General features: G+C 48.1%; 1 protein-coding gene across 8 annotated transcripts in view; it reads right to left on the reverse strand.

Moving 5' to 3' along the window:
- NPHP4 (nephrocystin 4) overlaps positions 1-23,426 on the reverse strand; it is a 107,993-nt gene that overhangs the window by 70,214 nt on the left and 14,353 nt on the right. For all 8 annotated transcript variants that reach the window (XM_019746702.3, XM_088790066.1, XM_074334191.2 and 5 more), the window contains 6 exons: positions 20,083-20,261; positions 19,323-19,387; positions 16,702-16,857; positions 11,197-11,333; positions 9,025-9,206; positions 8,205-8,331 (listed from right to left, as the gene is read on the reverse strand). In XM_019746702.3, coding sequence (XP_019602261.3) covers positions 8,205-8,331; positions 9,025-9,206; positions 11,197-11,333; positions 16,702-16,857; positions 19,323-19,387; positions 20,083-20,261 — 846 coding nt within the window. The remainder of the gene's footprint in view (positions 1-8,204; positions 8,332-9,024; positions 9,207-11,196; positions 11,334-16,701; positions 16,858-19,322; positions 19,388-20,082; positions 20,262-23,426) is intronic.

Here is a 23,426-nt window from a genome sequence, read left to right on the forward strand (position 1 = left end):
ATATCACTAAATAAAGATCTCAGTGAAGGTAAACAAAGGGGCAAGTATAAAAGCTAATATTGTAACGCTCACTATTTTTTAGTTTGTGACTACACATTTTGTTTTCTACATGATTTTTAAAAATTAATATACTTAAAGAAAAAAATTTGGGTGCAAAACTAGTATTATTGTAACTTTGGTTTGTAAATCCAAATCTTGTTTCCTACAATAATTTAAGAGACTAACACATTTTAAACAATTACTAGTTTATGTTTTAGCACACACACTGTATGAAGATGTAATTTTGTGACATCAATAACCAAAAGGAGTGGGGACAGAGCTAGAAAGGAACAAAGTTTTTGTATGTTTTTGAAGTTAAGCCAGTATAAATTCAAATTAGTGTTATAACTTTAGGATGTGAATGCACAATTGGCTGTAAAATATACACAAAAGGAAATGAGAAAGGAATTTAAACATTTCATACAAAAAAAATCAACTACACACAAAAGACAGTAGTACAAAAAATGAGGGACAAAAAATCTGTAAGGCATACAGAAAACACCACAATGACAGAAGTAAGTGCCTCCTCAACAGTAACTACTTTAAATGCAAATGGGTTAAGCTGTCTAATCAAAAGACGGAGATTGGCAGAATGGATAAAATATGTGATCCAACTATATGCTGCCTATAAGCAACTCAATTTGAGATTCAAAGACACAAACGGGGTGAAAATGAATGGATGGGCGAAAAGAATTCCATGCAAATAGTAACCAAAAGAGAGCAGCAGTGGCTATATTAATATCAGACAAAATAGACTTTAAATCAGAAAAGGTTACAACAGACAAGGAAGAACATCATATATCAATAAAAGGTTCAATACAGCAAGAAGATATGATAATTATAAACATTTACATACCTAAAGAGACAATCAAAATATATGAAGCAAAAACTGACAGAATTGAAGGGAGAAATATACAGTTCTACAATGGTTAGAGAGTTCAAACCCCACTCACAATGATGGACAAAACAACGAGACAGAAGATAAGTAAGGAAATAGAGAACCTAAACTACACAATAAACCAACTAGTTGAGCTAACAGACATATACAGAACACTCCACCAAACAACAATGGACACATTCTTCTCAAGTGCACATGGGACATTTTCTAGGATAGACCACATATTAGGCAACAAAATTAAGCGTCAATAGATTTTAAAAGACGGATATTATACAAAGTATCTTCTCTGACCAGGATGAAGTTAGAAATCAATAACAAAGGCAAACTGGAAAATACATCAAACTGTGGAAATTAAACAACACAATTTTAAACAGCCAGTGTATCAAAGAAGAAATTACAAAGAAAATCAGAAAATACTTAGAAACAGATGAAAACAAAAACACAACATACCAAAACTTACAGGACACAGCAAAAGTGGTGTTAAGGGGGAAATTTATAGCTATAAAAGCTTACATTAAAAAACAAGAAAGATCTCAAATCAACAACCTAATGTAACAACTTAAGGAACCAGAAAAAGAACTAACTAAACTCAAAGCTAGCAAATAATAAAGATTAGAGCAGAGATAAATGAAATAGAGAACAGAAAACAACAAAGAACTTCAGTAAAACCAAAAGTTGGTTCTTCAAAAACATCAACAAAATTGGACTAAGGAAAAAAAGTGAGAAGACTCAAATTACTAAAATCAGAAATGAAAGTGAAGACATTACTACTGATTCTACAGAAATGAAATAAGGATGATAAGAGAGTAATATGAATAACTGTACACCAACTAATGTATGGCTACCTAGATGAAATGGACAAATTCCTAGAAACACAAAACTTACCAAGACTAAATCACAAAAAAATAGGAAATCTGATCCGACACATAACTGGTAAGCAGACTCAATCAGTAATCAAAAATCTCCCAACAAAGAAATGCCCTAGACCTGATGGTTTCACTGGTGAAGTCTACCGAACTTTTAAAAAAGAACTAAGACATATCCGTCTCAAACTTTTCCATAAAAACAAAGAGGAAGGAACGCTTCCTAACTCATTCTATGAGGTCAGCATAACTCTGATACCAAAGCCAGACAAAGACACCACAAGAAAACTACAGACCAATATCCTCTATGAATATAAATGCAAAAATACTCAACAAAATACTAACAAACAGAATTCAGCAGCATACATGTTTCCTCGAAAATAAGACCTAACTGGAAAATAAGCCTAGCATGATTTTTCAGGAGGGCATCCCCTGAACATAAGCCCTAATGTGTCTTTTGGAGCAAAACTTAATGTAAGACCTGGTCTTATTTTGGGGGAAACATGATATTATAATGATTATATACCATGACCAAAAGGGATTTATTCCTGGATGCAAGGATGGTTCAACATATGAAACTTGATCAATGTAATATGCCACGTCAACAGAATGAAGGGGAAAAAAAAACACATGATCTTCTCAAGTGGTGCAGAAAAAGAATTTGACAAAATTCAACACCCTTTTGTGATAAAAACAATCAACAAACTAGGACTAAAAGGAAACTACCTCAACGTAATAAAAGCAATATATGAAAAACCCACATGCAAATATCATACTCAATGAAAGACTACAAGCTCTTCCTCTCAGGTAAGGGAGACAGTAAGGTGCCCCTTTCACCACTTCTATTCATCATAGTCCTGGAAGAATAAACTTACCCAAGGAGGTGACAGACTTTACTTATACAATGGAAACTACAGATATTGCTGAAAGAAATTAAATAAAACACAAATAAATGGAAACACATCCCATGTTCATGGATTGGAAGGCCTCATATTGTTAAAATGATGTCAATATTACCCAAAGCAATCTACAGATTCAGCGCAATCCCTATCAAAATCCCAATGATGTATATTGCAGAAATAGAAAAACCCATCCTAAAATTCATATGGAATCTGAAGGGCCACGAATAACCAAACACTCTTGGAAAAGAAGAACAAAACTGGAAGATTCATACTTCCTGATTTCAAAACTTACTACAAAGCTACAATAATCAAAACAGTGTGGTTTTTGCATAAAGACAGATATATAGACCCATGGAATAGAATAGAGACCGCAGAAATAAACCCTCAAATATACAATCAAATGATTTTCAACAAGCGTTGCCTAGACCATTCAATGAGCAAAGGAGAGTCTTCTCAACAAATGATGCTGGGATAACTGGATCTCCACAAAGAATGAAGTTGGACCCTTACCTATCACTATATACAAAAATTAACTCAAAATGGATCAAGTACCTAAATGTAAGGCCTAAAACAATAAAAACCTTAGAAGAAAATATAGGACAAAGCTTCATGACATTGGATTTGGCAATACATTCTAGGATATGATGCCAAAAGTCACATGTAACAAAAGAAAAAATTGGATTTCATGAAAATTTTAAAATATTCAAAAGATACTATCAACAGAGTAAAAAGGCAACTCACAGAATGGAAGAAAATATTTGCAAACCATGTATCTAGACCTAATAAGGGACTAATATCCAGCACGTATAGAGAACGCCTAAAACTCAACGAGAAAGAAACAAAACAACCTGATTTAAAAACAACCAAAGAACTTAAATAGACATTTCTCCAAAGAAGATATCGGAATGGCCAATAAGCACATGAAAAGATGCTCAACATCACTAATCATAATTATCAAAACTACAATGAGATACCCCATCAGGATGGCTAATCAAAAATACTATTAAAAACATAATGATAAACGTCTAAGTATTGCTTTGTCTTGTGCACCTGAAACTAATAAAATTTAAAAAAGAAAAGAAAAATATACTATTAAAAACAAACAAGCAAAACAAACAAACAATGAGTGTTAACAAGTATGTGGAGAAATTAGAACTCTGTGCACTGTTGGTGGGAATGTAAAATAGTGCAGCTGCTGTGCGAAATGGTATGGTGTTTCCTTAAAAAAATTAAAAATAGAATTATCGTATGATTCAGTAATTCCATTTCTTGGTGTAACTAAAAAACTGAAAGCAGGGTCTCAACGAGATACTTGTATACCCACGTTCATATCACCATTATTCACAATGGCTAAAACACGGAAGCAACACAAGTCATCAATGGATGAATGGATAAACAAAATGCGGTGCATCCTACAATGGAACATTATTCAGCCTTAAGAAGGAAGGGAATGCTCCAATATGCTACAACATGGAGGAACCTTGAGGACGTTATGCTCAGTGAAATAAGCCAGTCACCAAAGGAAAAATACTGTGCGATTCCACATACGTGGGTTACTGAGAGTAAGACAGAAAGTGTGTGGAGGTTGCCAGGGGCTGCGGGCAGGGACACCGGGAGTGAGGGTTTAACGGGCACAGACTTTCAGTTGTACGAGATGAAAAGAGCTATGGGGATGGATTGGTGGTCACGGCTGCACAACAATGTGAATGTATTTAATACACTGAACTGGACAGTTAAAATGGGTAGAGATGTTAAGCTTTATGTTATGTGTATTTTACCTCAAGAAAAAAGACATCAAAAACGAGTAAGTCAGAATGCCACTGAGCTGAGCTGTACACTTGAAAATCGGTTTAGGTTATGTGAGTTGCTCCTCAATAAATACATCATTTTTTAAAAGAAGAATCAAAACAACCATTTTTTAAATGGAGTGAGTCGGTATCTTTCCTAAAACCATAAAGGAAACCGAACGTTGGAACACAGTAAACACAGTAAAAGATTCAGCCCCAGGTTCTCCCATCTTTCCAGCCCCCAGTGTGAAGTGTTCCCATCCACGTGTGACAGTCCCCCCCTCCGCGGGCCCTGCCTGCTTGGGGACGGAGGCGGGAAAACGCCAGGCTGCAGCAGACACAGCTGTGGCTGCTCTGTGCGTGGGGCTGCACGGTGACCCGCTGGGACACGCTCCGCGTTCCCGAGGACGAGTCAGGGTTATTTTGAAAGACCAGAACATCCTCAAGACATCCTTATTTCCAAGTTCTAGGAAGTTTAGGTTTATATAATTTTCAGAATAACTCAATACATGGTACTTTTGTTCCAAGTACAGAGATTCAAAACACGGAGCTCTGATGTGTTCTGGGCACCCAGACCAGCTCTTCGCACATGGTAAGCACTCAAATCTGTTGTGTGACCCTGTTTTGTTCAAAGAATAACGGCAAGTACATAAATAATCAATCTTCCCCCCTAGAGATTTGGGAGAGGGTTATTTTGCTGCGTGACTCCCACAAAAAGACTGTTTTGACTGCTGGCGGTCTGGGTTGCGGGAGGTGGGGGAGGTTCTGCACTTATTTTGACCTTCAAATGCAGCAAAGGACACTGGGTCTGGTTATTTTTATAGCTGCCTTCACTGCAAGTTGCAGTCTTAGGTTCTAGGGAGGTTCTGCTTTATAGACTTGATTCAATCAGAAAAGCGTTTGCGGAGCCCACGCTTGCACAGCTCACAGCATTTCCAAATGGGCTGCACTGTCCCCACATTGTCAAATTTCTGGAAAGGAAGTTCTCTGGATGGAAAGAACTACTTCCTTTGACTCTCCAAGGACAACCCAAAGACAAATTACAAAGACTTCGGTCGTTCTGCCTAACTAAAAAGATGCAAACATTGCACAACAGATTAAAAACAAGGAGTGTGCCCGCCTCCTCAAAACTTTTTTCTAGATTGTTCCTAATACTACCAAAATACTCAGGACCAAGTAAATCCCCTCAGACTCACGTACTGGGGTACAAACTGGATACATTATGAGCGCAGATGGCCGCTCACGATCTAAACAAACCACTTAAAGATGAACAGTTTCACAAGGCAACCGAGGAGGCCAAGCCTTTAGTTCCTGGTCAGAAGGCTGAGCAAAGTTATGCAATGGCCGGAAGCCTGGCCCATTCTGGTCCCTCAAGCTTAAGCCATGAAAAAGCACAGACGTAAGGGGGCAGGCCAGGCCAGCTGAACAGGTCAGTCAGAGGCCAGCTGCCCAGCTCATGGACGAAGACTTTGTTTAGGAATCATGGTCCACAGAAAAGTATATTTTCTGACTTCTCTATTTTTGACAAATACTTAAAGCAACGTACACCCAGGCTGACAGGACAGTGGATGATATTGAGAAATTCATTTTCGTTTTTCAGGTGTGAGGATGGTATGACAGTGATGTTTTTAGGCCCCTACGTTCTGGAGATACATGCTGACCTACCCACAGGTGAAATGATGCGATGTCCAGGATAAGCTCTAAACTATTCTGGGAGGAAGGGGGATGGAGAGAAAGCTGAGACGAAGCCCACCATGAGCTGGGAACTTCTGAGGTTGCCAGACGCTTCTCCCTACCATCACACTGGAAATGTTCCATAATAAAAAAAGTTTTTAAAACGGAACATGCCAAAATGTTTACAGTAATCATGCAATTGTGATAAGAATTTGCTTCAAAATAAGCAAAATGGGTTGTGGGAGAGGGTTTTGACAACAGGACTGTGCACGAAGTTGAAAAGCACTGAATCTCCATGGGGGGGGGGGAGGGCATGCATTTTACTACTCAGTCTGCTTTTGTTTAGATTGAAATTTCTATCATATGAAGTTTTTTTTAAAGGACAGAAAAGGGAGAAAGAAATTTGCAGTTTGGATGCAGTTAGAGTGATGCTCCATCAGCATGCTGGGTGTGACCTGCCCCTCCCTGACCTTGCAGGAGGCCCCTGAGAGTTGGGGGCGGGGGCACGAGAGCCCACGCTGGCCCTGGCATTGCTGTTTTCTCTGCCGACATCTCAACTTGCTGGTAGTGGCGATGTTCGATCAGGTGTCACCCACTGGTGCCTGACCCCTTTCCTTGTTCCACCCGGCAAGGAATCTGGGTGGAAAATCATTTCACACACTGGAGCGTGTCCTTTCCAGATTACACTGCGGAAAGTGCGCTCCAAGACAGTAAGATGGAACCCAGTGTTCTGTGCTAAGATAAACCTCCACATCAAAGAGGACTGATGAGCCATTATTACACAGTCACTTTCCAAAAGCTCCGTGAAGCACGCCGAAACCAGCCGCCACTGGTGAAGCATTTCAATGAAGAATTATTTTAAAAATGATAAAGTGTCACCCAAGACATATCAGTTTCAGCATGCGGGCTTTATCATCGCAAATTATAATTAAGGTGTGGAGGGAACATTAGCTAAATGTACGTGAGGAACGGAGGGCTGTGTGGGGCTCCCGCCAAGGTGCCAGGCCCTCCGAAGCCCCACCACCCCCGGACGACAGCCGGGGTGCGGGACCTGAGCCCACACCTCCTCCCCCTGGCTCAGCGCGCAGCCCCAGAAGCCCACAGCCCTGGTGATGGCCCACACCTGGCCCAGAGTGCCTGCCCCACACAGCCAGGTGCATTCATGCACAGTGACGTTTCAGATGACGTTTCTGGTAATAAAGAAAGAGAAAAGCAGAGTGACATCAGAATGACGGTGGCTGTGGGTTCGGCCATAATCAGAAAACCTGCCTCGCCACATGTTCACCTACTAGGACTCAGTCACACCGACCTGCGGTGTGGACGGCGGAGAACTCAGCTCGTCCCGGAGCAGATCGGAAAATTCAGTGGCCTCTGCGCCCGACACCCCGTTCTCCTTCCCAGGCTCACCCCGACACCGCTCTCAGCCCTTCTGCTCTTCCCTCGGCTGCACATCAACACTGGCAGACTGACCACCACGGAAGGTGTCTTATGGGCCGTTTTCTAATTTATAACTGACTTGTTGATGTTTACTCTTCCAAACAGAAAAATAAATCTTAAGAACAGCATGACTGGGGTTTTCCAAAGAATCTACATCAATGATGTCTATGCATTATATTTCTTCCAACTGAATCCTATGAATTCTCACTTTTACGTAAGCTACAGCCACGTAGCAGGCTCATTGTAAGAAACCATTCATCACTTGTGCAGATGGAGTCAAGACTTACGATCCTTAATATCATGTGAAAAATGCGTTAAAATGGCCTCGTTTTTCAAAATAATTATCAGTTGGATGCTATCACGATGCGTGCCTACTGAAGCCCTTATTACCCTCAGCCAGCAGGACGTACTCTTACCAGGAAGATGGGAAATGATTATAACAAACACTGTCACTGGGAAGAAGTGTTTTCTAGAATCATATTCCACACTTGTTATTCGTCTCACTAATATAATTACGCTGCATTTAATGGGAAAACATTAATGGCCACTATTAGTTGGCGAGCCCACTGCCAGGTGGGACCTGGACCGACACGGTGGCACTTACGCTGCCGTCCACTCCGGAAGGGCTGTTAAACACGTACTCCAGCTGGAAGACGATGGCGAACACAGGGTGACGGACCATCTCGGGGAGTCGGAGGCGGCTTCTCAAAACGAGAGCCTGGCTTCCGGAGCTGGGTCAAGGACACAAAGTGGGGGCCCGTCAGACAGTGGCTCGCACTGCCCATGCCCACCTCCACCACCGGCACGGCAGGCACTGGGCATGGCTATGCAGCAAGTCCCCCTTCCTGGGCGACACCACTGAGCTCATCTGTGTTTGGCCCCCAAGGTAATTCCCCAAACAGAGCCTTTTTTAGGTTCCACAATCAATACTTTTCCCCAATTGCTGGGGCTTTTGTCTAGGTCTCCAGAAAGGCCCCACCTCCAGGGCCAGCTCTGCCCGGCTTCGCACATGGCGCCTCTCAGAGGTGTCTCTGGTCCTGACTGGGAGGCACAGGGAGAGCAGAGCAGCAGGACCTAGTGCCCGACGGTTCTCCATCGTACGAGAAACGGAGCGTGGGCTCATCTGGAAGAAGGCATGCCAGGGTGCCCACAGACCCGAGGCAGCTGCGGCTGGAGTTACTGCTAACCCCAAAATGGTCACAGCACAGAAACAGGATTTTTCCAACCTCACAACACTGGGGTGTACTCCTAACGGCGGCACCGCACCCAGAGGAGACACGGGAGCCGGGGAAGAGCCCTGCCCAGATGGGGGAGTGCACAGCTCACGTGCAAGAAAGACCTCGTGTCACTTGGGTCCCGGTGATGCGCCCACTCACACCTCCTGACTCCCTGGGGGCCGGGACTCGGGACCCTGGGGAGGATACCTGGCCTTCGAGGAGGAGACGACTTTCCTGCTGAAGCTGGCGGAGCGCGTCAAGGCCACCTCCATCTCGGGTACCAGCACCACGATCTGTGGCCTCTGCACGAAGCCCAGACCGTTGTGCACGCCCACGTGCAGGCGCCGCTCCAGGACCTCCAGGGCACCAGCCTCCAGTGGGCTGCCCCCCTAGAGAAAGCACACGTCAGACAGAACCCGGTCCTGGGCAGAGGGGAAGGGAGCTCGCCAGCTAAGTTCCCAGCGGAGGGGAGACTGTAACAGCAATTTCAGACCCTTCTGGACCCCATGGTGCTTAGTGAGAATGAGTCCCAGCTAATGACAGGCAAGTCACCCAGCCTTAGGGCAGGTCCTGGGCAGTCTGGGGTTTGCTCACACAGCACGATCTTCTCAGAGCAGTCACCCCAGGGCAGCCCCGCAGAGGCCTGGTCACCACACGCCTGCCCCAGGCTTCCAAGGCGTGTTCTCAGGATGCAGCAAAACTAGCAGCCAGGGACCTCGGCTCCTCCCACAGGACCCAGGGCTCAAGGTGCAGCCCCTGCTCCCCACAGCGGGAGGCAACGACGGACGGAGGCACCTGGGGGACAGCCGTCGGGCTTCCCCACCTCTGCCCTCCGTAGCTCTCAGACACTTGGGGCGGAACGGGCAGCAGGAAGAGGGGGCATATTCAGGCAGTAAGTCAGAAACCAATAAAGATGGAATCTGCCCCAAAGTGATCATGGGATATTAAAGTGTTTCATCTTAACAAAAAACTGTGCGGGCACTCTAACAAATGAGCAAAGAGTTTCCTCCGGGCTATTCCTGTTTATTAAATTATGTGATCGTTGCAAAATGATCCCTGAATTTTCAAGGTTTCTTCATTGCCCATTAATCAAGCCGAACGGACCTGAATTCAGCCTATTAGTCCTTGAGTAATGAAAATAAAGCGGTGGAGATGACTGAGTATCTGCCAGTTGGATAGGACTAAAATTACAAAGACAGTAAAAATACATAATAAAGTCATTTTATGGGAACGTATAAAATTCAACAATGATACTCTGAAAGCCTCTCTACCCGCATACAGTCCACTCTGAGCAACAAGGGAACAGCAGGAACTACACCAAGAAAATGGATGTTGCCATTTCAGTCCTCTTCTCTGCTTTGTGTTTCTATTACATGTGAGACCACATTATGTGAAACTATCCATTTTCAAGAATGGGTAGAAAGCAAAAAAATAAAAATAAAAATCCATCTCATTCGTGTGTGTGTGTGTGTGTGTGATTAACAATTTGCTAACTGTACAGACTCCTAGATGGGCACCAACTAACTGACTCATTCAATGTCACCTCAAATAAATATTAAAGACCTAACGTATGTCGACACTGTTTTATGCACATTAGGTGCAGCGCTGAACCAAACCACATGTCCATCCTCCAGGTGCAAATACACCAAGAGGGACCAACAACAAACCGGTCCACAGGTAAGGAAAGCAGGGCTCCCAGTGAGGGCCAAGCGCCTGGAGAGACTCAGCGGCGTGCTGCCCAGAGAGGGGGTCTGCTGGGGAGGAGGGAGGGCCCTGCCTGAGCAGCAGGCCGGGCGCCCAGCAGGGTGGGCAGGTGTGCACGGACCTGGACGAAGATGGTACAGGAAAGTGAGCTACGTATTCAACGGCCCCAGGTGGGGAGGGGAGCCCGCCCGTCTCCCAAGTGCTCCACACACCGGCTTTAGTTGAAGACTTTATAACAAAGGCCCACACGTTCACACAGGTGGGCTGAACCTGACAGCTTCAGAGGGAGCGCCTTTCCCAGAAAACTGCTTTCATGGGGTAAAATGATTATGACTTCTAGTCAGCTCCTTGGAATGAGCTGAATAACCTCAAAATGTCCTTTGTAAATGTATTTTATGGGTTTCCCTATGCGCATTTGGTGACGTCACTTACTTTTAAATGAGGACTGTTTCAAGATGTATCAAAATTAATGTTAACTAATGTCTCAGGATCACACAACCTTCGTCACCATCAAAACTAAGACAGCAGGCTAGCGTGTCCCTCTTCAGCCACAAAGAGGGAAAAGACAGGACCAGTCACGACGGGCTGGACTGCCCACCTCGGCAGCATCAGAGACGTGGCCCTGCTGCTGCCATCTCCACTATGCAGATTAAGTTCTGTGACGGGAGACAGTACCTCCCGGAAGCGATCGCTGGTAAGGAGTTCCAGAAGCTCTTCCTCAAATTTCTCCAGGGAAGGATACAGCGTGAAGAATAAATCGTCCAAGTACCACGTGGCCGGCTTCTGAAGTCGAGGCTTTCGGAGGGCATCACCTGAAACAACAAGAGTGCTCAGGTGGGTTATTCATGGAAATGCAACCACCAGGCATAGCCGATGGCTCTCACCACCCAAGGTCCAGGCCGTGGTGACAGAACCTGCAGGCAGAGAAGAAAGCACGGGCACCCCACTCAGACCAGACACTAAATCAGAACCCATCATGGTTCAAGCCCAGACGCTGAACTGATTCAACAAATGCAACATTTCATTTGAGGTCCAAAATGCACCCCAAACTTCCTCCAGGAACCAGTTTTACAATCGGCGCACGGATCGCAGAATACAGAGTAACATCCGTCCCTTTCGGCTCGGCCCCCTTATCACTTCTTCTCTGGCAAGAACACAGTCGATGATGCTGTTTCTTGTTTGATTACATTTACCTTGAGCCACCTGGAAACGCAGGAACCCTCATGAGCATATTAAGGCAAAAGCACAGTCTGGGCTGACACCCCAGGAGAAAGTCCCTGTCCTGCTCGAGAAGCGTCCCCGGACCGTGAGCTCCATGAGCACAGAAGGGAACAATGGCTCCTGGCATCCAGCTCAGGGCCCGGCGTGGAGCAGGTGCATGGAAACTCTCACTGCGAGAGGGGAGAAGCCACCTGTCTAGAGAGGCCTGCTCCTCAGGCTGCGGGCAGAGGCCAGCACAGGAGGAAGCCGGCAAAGCCAGCCGCTTCCCGAAAACACAGCCCCGTGGGGACCGCATGTCCCCATCCCTGGAACCTGGTTCTGGCCCTCTGTTTCTTCCTGAGTTTCTATGATTATTTAAATATTGAGGTTCAAGGTCTTCGATTGGAAAAGCCAATTTCAGAGTTAAAAAAAGAAAACAATCGACATAAGATTCAATGATGGTGAAACTGCTGTGAGAAGAACACACTAATATCTGGCCAGAAGCTTTTAAGTCAGAACAGCTAAAAGGCAATTTTGTCTTTTGCCTTCCTAGGTATTGAGAGCCTTGAAAATATCCATATCTACCTTCCACCCCAGTGATTCCACTGTTGAACCTATTCAGCAAAACAAGCACAGCATTCATTGGAACATTATTTATAATAGAGAAAAGTAAGAAACAACCAAATGTTCCAAAATAGGGAAATTTAAGTAAGCTGTTCATCCGTATAAAATGAGAACAAAAATCATATCGTTAAAAGATTATTTAATGATTGAAAAAGAATCATGATACCATAGAAGAAAAGCATTTAAAACTGTGTATTAGTCCATTCGATACCAATTTTATTTAAAAACATATGTATTACATGTATACATGTGTACCTGCAGGCAGTAACCATACATTATTTTATTTCTTTCTCCATGGTTTTCTACATCTTCCCTATCACAGACATGCATTAGGTTTGATGCTTCTGAGTAAGTTTACGTATTCCTTTCATAATTTTTTTAAAAAGTGTTTACAGCAGGCCAGCTGACGCATCAGAACCAATTAAAAGTGCAGGCAGCACTATTCACAGTTGCCAAAAGGTGGAAACAACCCAAGTGTCCATCAACTCATGAACAGATAACAAAGGGTGCTCCATCTACACAACGAAATATTATTCCGCCTTAGAAAGGAAGGAGCTCCTGACACATAGATGAACCTTGAAGATGTTATGTGAAGTGAAACATTCCAGTCACAAAAGGACAGATACTGGATGATCCCACTTACATGAGGTCCCCAGAGTAATCAAATTCAGAGACAGAAAATAGAAGGGTGGGTGCCAGGGACTGGGTGTCGGGGAGAAATGAGGAGCGAGTGTTTAATGGGGACAGCTTCAGCTCACAAGAGGAAAAGCCATCCAAAGCCCCTGAGTGACGGGACCCTGCGAACACGATATGGAGCTGGAACTCGCACCAGGTCTCCCCAGAGGCCCCCCGCTCCTGGAGCTGGGCCAGTTCACAGCGCACCCCTACAGCGCACCCCAAGCAGACGCTTCTGTGGGTGTCGGCCCGGTTCAGGAGCATTCTCAGGTGTCCAGGAGACGCTGCACTTTACACCAGAGCCGACGGTGCTGTGAGAAGTGGGCCTGGACCCCTGTACCTCCCTGAGCAGCACCAGGACGCCTGGCTCAGGACTCTATTCAGAGCCTTAAGGTCTGTTCTAGGAAACGGGCTTCTGACTGACATGTGTGACTCAGCTTCCACGGCACCCGGTTGCTTCATGTGAGGCTCTGCACCGGCTCCACTGCAGGCTGGGCGGCCGGAGCCTTCTCCCACACGACCCGCAGGGCCCAGAACTCTTTCTGGCCCCCCTTCACCGATAACGCAGGTTACAGGCAGAGCACGAGGATGGGGGTCTGACGGACACAGATGTGTGACCCCGAGAGTGGCCAAGGAGTCCCAGCGCGGAGGTGTGCTCCGAGCCAGGGTGCGGGACCCCTCCTTGCAAGAGGCGGCTGCGTGAGCCACAGCACGGGACACTGACCAGGTGGCGGTGTGGGGGGGTCACTGTCCAGGAGGCTCAGAAGTGAGTGAAGAACAGAGGACGTGTGAGAGGGAGGCGGATGGCCCTCCCCGTGCAAGGAAAAGAGTCTCTGGAATCAGCATTTCCAAACTGGAATGATTCTGAGCTTCCCTCTAAAAAGCTGCTCGAGGAGAAAGGACTGCTTCCTTCTGGGGAGTGACAAAGAGCTGCCGGAATGACGAGAATTAAGAACTGTCATTTCTAGTCATTCCCGGGTGGAAAATTACTCTTAGGAATTCAGTCTTCACACACAAGAGTGAGAGTCAAACTGGGAGATGAGAAAAGGTCTGTGGGCTGCATGGATGTCAGTGTCCTGGTTGTGACCTTGGACTGCAGTCTGGGGACACTGGGCAAAGGGTACATGGGACCTCTCTGTGTTATTTAGTAAAACCACAGGCAATCACGACCTCAGTGAGAATTTCAACTGAAAACAACTCAATCCTCCTATATTGTGGCATTTTACAAATGAGCAAATAGACAGCGCCTAATGCAGCATCACAGCAAAGTCAAACCCTGTACACATTCATCAGGTGACTTGCCCGGAAACCAGTCCAGTCCTGCTTTGGCCTTTCCAGGGTTACAAAATACTATCCAGCAAAGAGTGAGTCACAAAAGCCCAGAGGTAACAGCCCCGTCACAAAACAGCTGGGTGCCTGCAAGGCTGCGAGGTACACTTTCTATGTGGCATCTCGTGCAGAAGCGCAGGCTGAGCAAAACGGGTTCCCTCTCTCCTCTGGGATGGTCACCAGGGGACTCGGGGAGAAGCTGTGCCGGTCCAGTCTCCCAGAAGAGGGAGCAGGGCTCCCTCCTGCCCTCCAGAACGCACTCAGGCTCAGCTTCCAGAATCCCTGCTCATTAGTTTTTAAATAATGACATAAATTGTCCGTTTCTGCAGTTTTACAGGCACGGCCTGCCTCTGTGTCTGGCCATTCCACACAGTGGGGCCAACCGGAGGCCAGCAGGGTTCAGACCTCTCCTGAAAACATGAACTTTAAGGATAGGAGCTGGAATTGTGCTTCTTTAAATCGAAACTCCCCCCTGTAACATGGCCCCTGGACTCCCCAGTCTGATGTGAGACACTAAAAGCCAAACACAGAAGCCATCTGGGCATCTAAGTTTGTTCTCCAGTAAAGACACAGAAGCTCCAGGCTAAGTTTCAGAATTTCAATGTTTTATCTGCAGTTGTGCTGACACAAGTCACAAAGTGATGGCTACTGTCAGGCCCCAAGAACGTTCTGTGTCAGTACCCAGAGTCCCAGGTCAGAAAGATTGACATAGGCTGACGATCCATCACAGCGTCCATCACAGCGGTGCTTACATGCCCCTGACCAATGGGGCCCAGCCCAGGGGCAGGGGCCACGGCCGAGGTGTCGGCCACAGGTTTGCGTGTCCTCTTCACTCAATCCCGACACATGACCACGAGGCTATCTCCCTGTAACTCTAGCCCTTCCCCCCTCTCGAGAGAATGCAGGTAAATTATAGAGCATAACGAGGCTTCCGATGGGAGCTCCATGGCGTTTAAGCTCACTGACCCACGGCAAATCCAAAGCTGGATCCTCCTGCTCATCGTCCATCACTTCAATGTATCGTCGTCTGTTCTCTGGGGACCTCGTGATGGTGCCGACCACTGGGGACCGGTCCCAGAAATGCAGGCGCTCAGACAACAACGTCTGCATCCCAGCATGGACCAGAACGCCTGTGCCCTGCACAGGGACAGCACGCTGAGACCTCGTGCTGGAGCCGAGCTATGGCCCTTTCCTCAGGGTCTGGGCCAAACAGCCCATCACAGCTCGGCAGCCCCGCTGCGTAACCCAAGGCCGAGTCTGCTCGCCCCAGAACGAATTAGGGAGTCACTCCACCCGAGACAAGAGATTCCAGCAGTGCCAGAACGGGAGGGCTGGTGTGGTCCCTTCTCCTGGATTCTTCCAGACAGCCAGACAAAAAGCCTCCAAAAGTGCCCAGAAAGAGCATGAGGCCCAGGTCATGAGGCCCGTCAGCAGGACACACACAGACGCCTGCCGCGATCTCAGCTGTGAGGGGCTGACCAACCACCACTGGAGAAACACCTTCTGAAACACCAAGATAGAGCCCCGGCCTTTCATGCGGATTTCGGTTTCAAAAGTAATCCAGCACCACACACCCGCGTTCACAACAGTCAAAAGGTGGAAACCCAAGTGCCCACTGACGATGATGGATAAACAGCGTGTGGTCCAGTCACACAGTGGAATATTACTCAGCCCTAAAAAGGAAGGACATTTGGACACGGGGTGACCCTTGAGGACATCACACCTGTGAAACACGCCAGAGGACAAGCACTGTGATTCCACGCATGTGAAGTACCCAGAACAGTCATATTCAGAGACAGAGAAAGAGAGGATGGTGGTGCCAGGGGCTGGGGGTGGTGAAATGGGCTGTTAGTGTTTAATGGGACCGGGTTTCAGTCGGGGAAGATGGGAACGTTCTGAGGACGGAGGGTGGTGGCGGCTGCACAACAGTGTGAATCTACTTACTGCCACCGAACTGCACACGTGAAAATGTGCAGACGGTACATTTTACGTGCTACCTATTTTACCACAATTAAAAACAATAATCAAACCACTGATGTGGTGGTCCAGTAAGGGCGAGATCTAACGACAGTGGTTTTCCTGGCCACAGTCATCAAAATAGCAACTATTTTTCTTATGAAAGCATTTCCCCAGGAAGACAGAAGGGACTGAGGGCCCTTGAGGGAGGCGAGGCACAGCTCAGGGAGGATTACAAGCAGGCCCCCTCCTCCCCTTGCCCCCAGCCAGGCTGCCGGCTGGAAGGTGCTGGCCACACCCACTGGCACTCACCCCTTGGAGCCCAATTCCTGTGGTAAGGTCTGACCGTGAATTGCCTGGGACTCATCAAGAGGAGAGAAACAAAGCAGCCCTTACCCGTTTCTCCGTGAGCTGGAAGGAGGCCAGGTATGTGCTGAAGACCAGACACCAGAAGGTTCTCCGGCAGGAGGTGGAAGACAGGCTCCAGAAGCGGGTGTGGCCTCAGGGTGAACTGCAGGCTGCAGCTCTCAATGAGGGTCATGTGTTTGTTTTCTGGGGGAGAAAACACCTTATGTGACAGCTGAGACCAAAGGCACCTTTAGTCAAGGCAGCCAATAAACTGAGAAACTTAGACATAAACACCACAAGCAGGAAACATTTTCCTAGGGAGACAGGGAATTACTGTTAGTTCAAGCCAAAAAGTGAAAGAAAAAAAAAAAATCAATCCTTAATAATTCTCTCTGGTAAAACTGCAAGGAAAGAGATGCTTGTTTTTAATACAATGTAACAAAATCTCTCACTTGCCCCAGAGCCAGTGCTCAGAGGGAGGCTGGAAGGCGCTCTGGCCAGGGGCGTGCCCCCCTCAGCCTCAACACCTGCTTCCATGGACCCCACGAAGCAGCAGGACCAGGCACTGGGGGGCCAGGGCCTCGAGTGGGGGCAGTTCTGGGCAGTGGCGATGGCACAACACGCCGATATCCACAACACATGGGAGGACGGGATCCAAAGCCCAAAAAAGGTTCAGGTAACACACTGGGAAAAGCAGGAGGGCGAGGTCCTGGAGGAAGTGACAACTGGAGGAGCTCAGACACAGAGCCCAGGGGAAGGTGGAGGGAACGGTTCCATCCACGGGACCTGGGGCGCAGGAAGGGGCACACACCACAACCACAGGGCCTGGGGTTGAGAGTGACGAGACATGCCCTCCGCACATTCCTACCAAATGGACGTTCTTGCCTGGGCTTGATTTCCTCCAGTGAGAGGGGCCTCAGTTCCTCCTGAGGCCAGCTACACGATTTCATAAGAAAAGAGCTAAACACGATTCACTTGATTCGTTAGAAAAAAAAGTTAATGAAAACTGTGGTTTTAATGCCTAACCGCTCCAAGCATGGGGTCTGTTTACTTTAAATTTAAGATGCCCTGCAAGGCACTTTCCCACGTAGCTGGCTGGAGAGCAAACTGTCCAACCTCTGTGGAGGGCACACAGGAGAAATAGCACAGAACTGACTGCGCAGCCCGGGGCCCAGCAATCCCACTGCCAGGCCTTTACCCGGGACTCACTCGCACACGTACAAAAGGCCGACAACGTCCAGCGAGGCAAAGCTTGCAAGCTGCATTCTCACAGAAAGAAACGCCCAAGCGTCCACTGTGCGGACTGAATGCGGCACGCACAGCAATTCTACCAAATACCACACAGCGTGAAAAACATGAGGGGGCTTCTAAGCACTGATGTGAAACATCCCCTAAGACAAGTCATCACACGACAAAACCAATGTCTAGGACGAGTAACAAGGGCAAAGTAAGACTCAGGACATGTGCATTTGCTTCTGTGTTCGGCAAAAGTCCCTGGAGGGACCCACAGGAATCAGAGGTCACTCGGGGTGCCGGTGACAGAGGTGAGTGGCGGGGGCTCAGAAAGGAGACCTCACTCTGAACCTTTTTATGCTGTTTGAATTATGAACCACGTAAATCTTTGCCCATTCAAAAAAACCCCATCCATGTTTGGAGGTGCCAGCTGAGGAGGTGAGCTCACATCGCAGCCCATGGCCGGCCTCCTCGGCTTACCTCAGCTCATTCACAGCCCCCCATGGACATTCCGAAAGCGCCCAAGCATCACAGACATGCTGGTCACGATCCTAAGGACACCTCAGGAGGGAAGATGCTGGCAAATTAATGATTAAACTCAACTGAGAAATAACCTAAAAACCAATCTTGATCAATAAAATTAAGTTTCTGACTGACTGTTCCCCTCTCAAAATTCCGCGGGGAGTAGAGGGGGTGGGGTTGATTTGACCTTAACACAGGCTACGTGGCAAACATGAAATCCCTGTCACAGAATCCAGGCAAATCTCGAAGAGATGGAAAGTCACGCTCCCAAACAGAGCCACACCCACCCACCCAGTCAGCACCGATCCCCGCCCTGGGCCTCCGAAATGGCCTGTGGGCCCACCCCCACCCCCGCTTCCACTGGCGCCCCTCCTGACCATCTTCCCCTCGGCCACAGCCAGAGTGGGCCGCCACACGCCCCTCCCAGCTGGCGCCCTCCAGACAGGCAGCCCGGCTGCTCTAAAGCAGGCCCCTGGGCCAAGACGGGAGCCCAGAGCTTCCGCCATGTGGTCCTACAGCTCACTCTTCAGGGAGGCACAGCCGAAGGCCTGGCCGAGTCTGAGATGACCCGTGGACTTCACGGTCAGCGGTTTTCTGTGACAGCCGGTGCCCAGTGCTGGACAGCAACTACCTCCGTGGCGCAGCGCTGTCACCAGGGTGAGGAGGCCCGCAGCCCTCCCAGCAGGCGGCTTCCACGGGCCACAAGTCTCCCGCTGTCACAGAGCAGTGCCACCTGTCAGGCTCGTGGTTTCAGCTCTTTAAATGACGTCAGAAACCCAAGCCCATGATGCAGTTCGCCTAAATCAACTAACTAAACGGGTACTGTTTCGCAAGACAGAAGTGCAAGTGGATACTGCTCAGGAGAGTCGCGAGACGCACAGAGGTGCCGCGCACGGCCAGGCCCGGAGCCTTACGTTCAATGGGCTCCTGAAGCAGCGGGTGCAGCAGGGCCCTGGGGGTGCCATGGTACAGTCTCAACCTGCAAAACAAAACCCACGGACACACGTCACCTCTATGCAGCTTTCTTCAGTCACTGAAACAGCTCCTCTTCTCAAAAGGAAAGCGTGTGGGGCCCCCAACCGCCATCACACCTACTAGAGCCTTCTAAATGCTACCCAATCAGGTCCTCTGCAGGAACAGAGACGGCTGGGGGAAGCGTCGGCTGCCCATGCCTGTGCTCCTGGCCAAGCGCCTCCAGCACATGCACAGCACCGTACTAATGCAGCCCGAGAACCTAGGCCCTCGGGAGTGTCGCCAGGGAAATCTCTCATGCTCCAAAATATCCCAGGAAAGACAATGTTTGAGCAATCTCCAGAGCAGTGCTTCTCAACCAGGGATGATTCTGTCCCCCAGAGGACACTCGGTCATGTCTGGAGACATTGTCACCATGGGGGACATGCCGCTGGCACCTAGTAGGCAGAGGCCAGGGATGTGGCTATATACCCTACACTCACAGGACGGCCCCACAGCCTATCCTGCCCCAAATGCCTTGGCTTACTTAGAAGACTGAGTAAGCAACCCCAATTCCAACTTGAAGCGAAAATATCCCCTATACACAGTAACATACGCTGACAAGTGTAAAGCTTTCTATTATGGTCAAATGATGAGCAGAAAACTCTGCACAGAAAAATGCTGGAAAAGCCCGAGGACGGAGAGAACCAGGCAGGTACCTACCGTCTGTCCTCGGAGGCGGAGGTGGAGGTGGGAGATTCCGGTTTGCTGCTGAAGAGCCGAAGAATTCCAAACCCACAGGACAAGGTTTGGAGGGTCCCATCCCTTTTCCTGCCTTCAGCAACCACTTCCACCACAGCCACGATACTAGGGTGGGTTAAGGAGGTGTGAAAATACACGGGCTGGAAAACAGAAATCACACACCAGGTGACAGTCTGGATGGTCACAACCTGTAGAGCAGGAAACAGAACAGGACGCAGCTGCACTCCCCCTGCACCCCTGGACCATCGCCATAGGAACGCCACAAACACTCCGTGTGGAGCACCGCACTCCTTCCAAGACGCCGACGAGACAACAGGCGCAGTGAAAAAACTCCCTCGCGGTCGCAGCTTCTCATCCCAGCGCACCTAACAACCAGGAGCGGACAGTTGCTTCTGCCCCACGCATTTCCCATCTACAAAAAATGCCAAGCCCTCTAGAGCAGAAGCTGAGCGGCCACGCACTACACCCCACTACCAGGCAGGACCCCAGTTAAATAAGGTACAGACAGGCCAAGTCCACGGTAAACATTTATCTGCTGAGCCATTTTATGCAACGCTTGCTGTACAGAAACATCAGTCACAACCTGCCAATATTGACTCTGAGCCTTGTTCTTTCTATGCAACTATTATTCAGTCGCATCTGAACTAATTTTGTTTAAGCAGGAGCCTTACACAATTGTCCCCAGTTCAGAGCCCACCTGACATCTTATTATGACAAAAACTGCCTTGAGATCATGTTCCTACAAGAGTTTTTGGGACCCAAGCCAAGCAGATGATATTTAAATTGTTCTTGAGAGGTTTTCCACATGTAACCTTTACATTCCCTAACATGCAAAAGGCAGCCCTGGGCTCTCGCCAGGGGAGGGCGAAGAGAAAGACAAACACAGGTGAGGCGAATCCATCTCATGGGAATGAAAGCACCTTCACTCTGCTGCTGTTTTTCTATTTCGATGCAGTTGCTTTTATTTAAAACTAGTAAACACCTTATACAGAGGAGACAGAGATGGAGGTGTGCAAAGCGACAGGGAACAAGCGACCACAGGGGCTCAGCTATGGCTCTGGACTCGGAGTGGTCCTGGAACCCGGTCTGTGCTGGGAGCAAAACCCAGGTGTAAAGTCACCAGCAGAGCACAAAGACCACCCCTGCCTCAAGGCAGGAAGAGGTAAGGCAGGGCCAGGTGGGGCTGCTGCAAGGTGATTTAAACTTGGAATAATCCCTGTTAACGAGTCATTACCATGGTGTCACCCAGAAAACGTTTACTGTAATCACAGACTGTCAGCCCAGGATAATAGAGAGACACATTAAAACATCAGCCATGAGATATAAATCGTTATTCTATTATCTTTTATTGCAAAATGATGAAATAATGACCACTTACAGCTGACAGGTGGTTGGACCAAGGGAGAATTATGTTTCCGTATCCGGGACTCAAGACTGCTTTTAAAGCCCCACTGTGAAGCCGAGTTTGTCATTGTCTCACCTTTTGTATCTATACCTGCGCATGTGGCTTTAGGAGCACTTCTCACTTGCGCACGTGGGTTTAGGAGCCCTTTCCACTCTTCCTTTCAGCAGTGAAACAAACACTTTAAACTCTGATGGAAGCAATCATCCCGCAGTCTGGAGGTCACCTTGAAAGTGGTGTGCCCGCAGGCGGTGGGACGGGCTGCTTTGGCTTCTCCCAAGAACAAATTACGGCTCTTGCCTCTCCCTTTCCTTTACCACCAAAAACAATTAGTCTGAGACAAAACAAGCACAGCGGAGTCCCATCCATGTCTATCTCCAGGGACTGCACTCTAAGCGGGAGGGACAGACACTGAACGTGCAGTGTATGGAAAGGGGACATGAGGTCAGGTGGCTGTGATCCTGTTAAGCGCCGAACAGTGAGGCTGCTAAACATCACTTACTGACCATCCAGTTGGGAACGGCACCATGCTAACGAATTCCTAAGGAACCTGGAAAATCAGATTCAGCCCTCAAGGAGTTCAAAGGTAAGGGCTAGGTTCGTGTCGGGGACAGAGCCAAGAGAGCAGTTTCCAGGCTCTCAGCCTCACGTGGAGAGCTGCTGGCTCAGTTATTAGATGGCCATCAGCTGTAATCAGATGGCCATCCGCTGTGGCTGGGTGGCCATCAGCCATAACCGGTTAGCCATTAGCCACTAATATAACTACCACAGGTACACTAGGGGGTTGGTTGGCAGAGAAGTGGACGGCAGATTGCGGCTAGCAAGTGGAGTTAGCAAGCGAGGATGGCGGATTGCGGATCCTGTGGATCCTGCTTCCTGTGTCTCGCCCGGCCGCCAGCGAGATGGGGGTGCAGGAAGACCCCTCGTTGGGGTACCGGCGGATGTTTGCTTTTGTGCCTCAACCAGCTGCCAGCAAGAATATAGTGGCATGACTCTCCTATCTGTGGCTCCATTGGTGTTCTTTTTTGGCCTCACCATGTCCTGCGTTCCTGTGTGGGGAGTGGGAGCTGAGTCCATGCATGACAGTTAGGCAGGTACAAAATGCAAACTCTGCTCAAGACCGAAAGCTGGAAGGTCTTGGGGAGGTAAAAGCCACCTGGGGATGAAAATAACGGGACTGTGCAGCACCCATCCTCCGTCACCTGACGGAGAGTCCCCCAGGAGGCTCACCTAGTCCTCAGGTGCCATTCCCACCTTACAGCAGACACATCGGCTCAGCCAGAAATCTCCATCATGCTCAGCTGAGCAAAACCTGCAAACAAGCCCTTGAGTCTGAGGACAGTTAATTAATGTCACACAGTACACTCCGAGAGGAAAATCCTATCCATCAACTGAAATTACATGATTAAAAGTTTGAGTCAAGCCCATCAAATTACCAGCGAGAGAGGGCCACGTGAGAAAGAAGAGTGGGGCTCTCACCGCACGTCACGTCTAACTCATCTACATCTGACAAGTTTCCGCCCTGACAGGATAAACAGATTAATAAATCACTGAAATGCCCTGTCTTAATGCCTTCATCTTCAAAACCACAGGCACCATTTTATGGCAGGGCCAAGTTTCCATTTTTCACTCACACGACAGAATCAAAACTGGGCCTGTGATGATGTGCCGTTATGGAGGGGATGCAGCCCTACGTTCCCAGCTGCACTGCCACTCAACCTGCCCTAAGTGACACACGGCTATTCCGTCCCAAGCAGGAGACAAAGCTGGGCCACCAGGCCAGGGAAGAGAGGGGCAGAAACTAACCTAGTCCCTTCCAGAGAATTTTTTAAAATAAACCTTTAGTAAAATATCTTCAGGAAGGCAAATGATTCACAAATACTTCCCGCTGCTTCTATCTGCC

This window comes from Rhinolophus sinicus, chromosome 14, assembly GCF_057876585.1.
Source record: "Rhinolophus sinicus isolate RSI-liver-muscle chromosome 14, RSI-T2T, whole genome shotgun sequence".
Taxonomy (NCBI): Eukaryota; Metazoa; Chordata; class Mammalia; order Chiroptera; family Rhinolophidae; genus Rhinolophus; species Rhinolophus sinicus.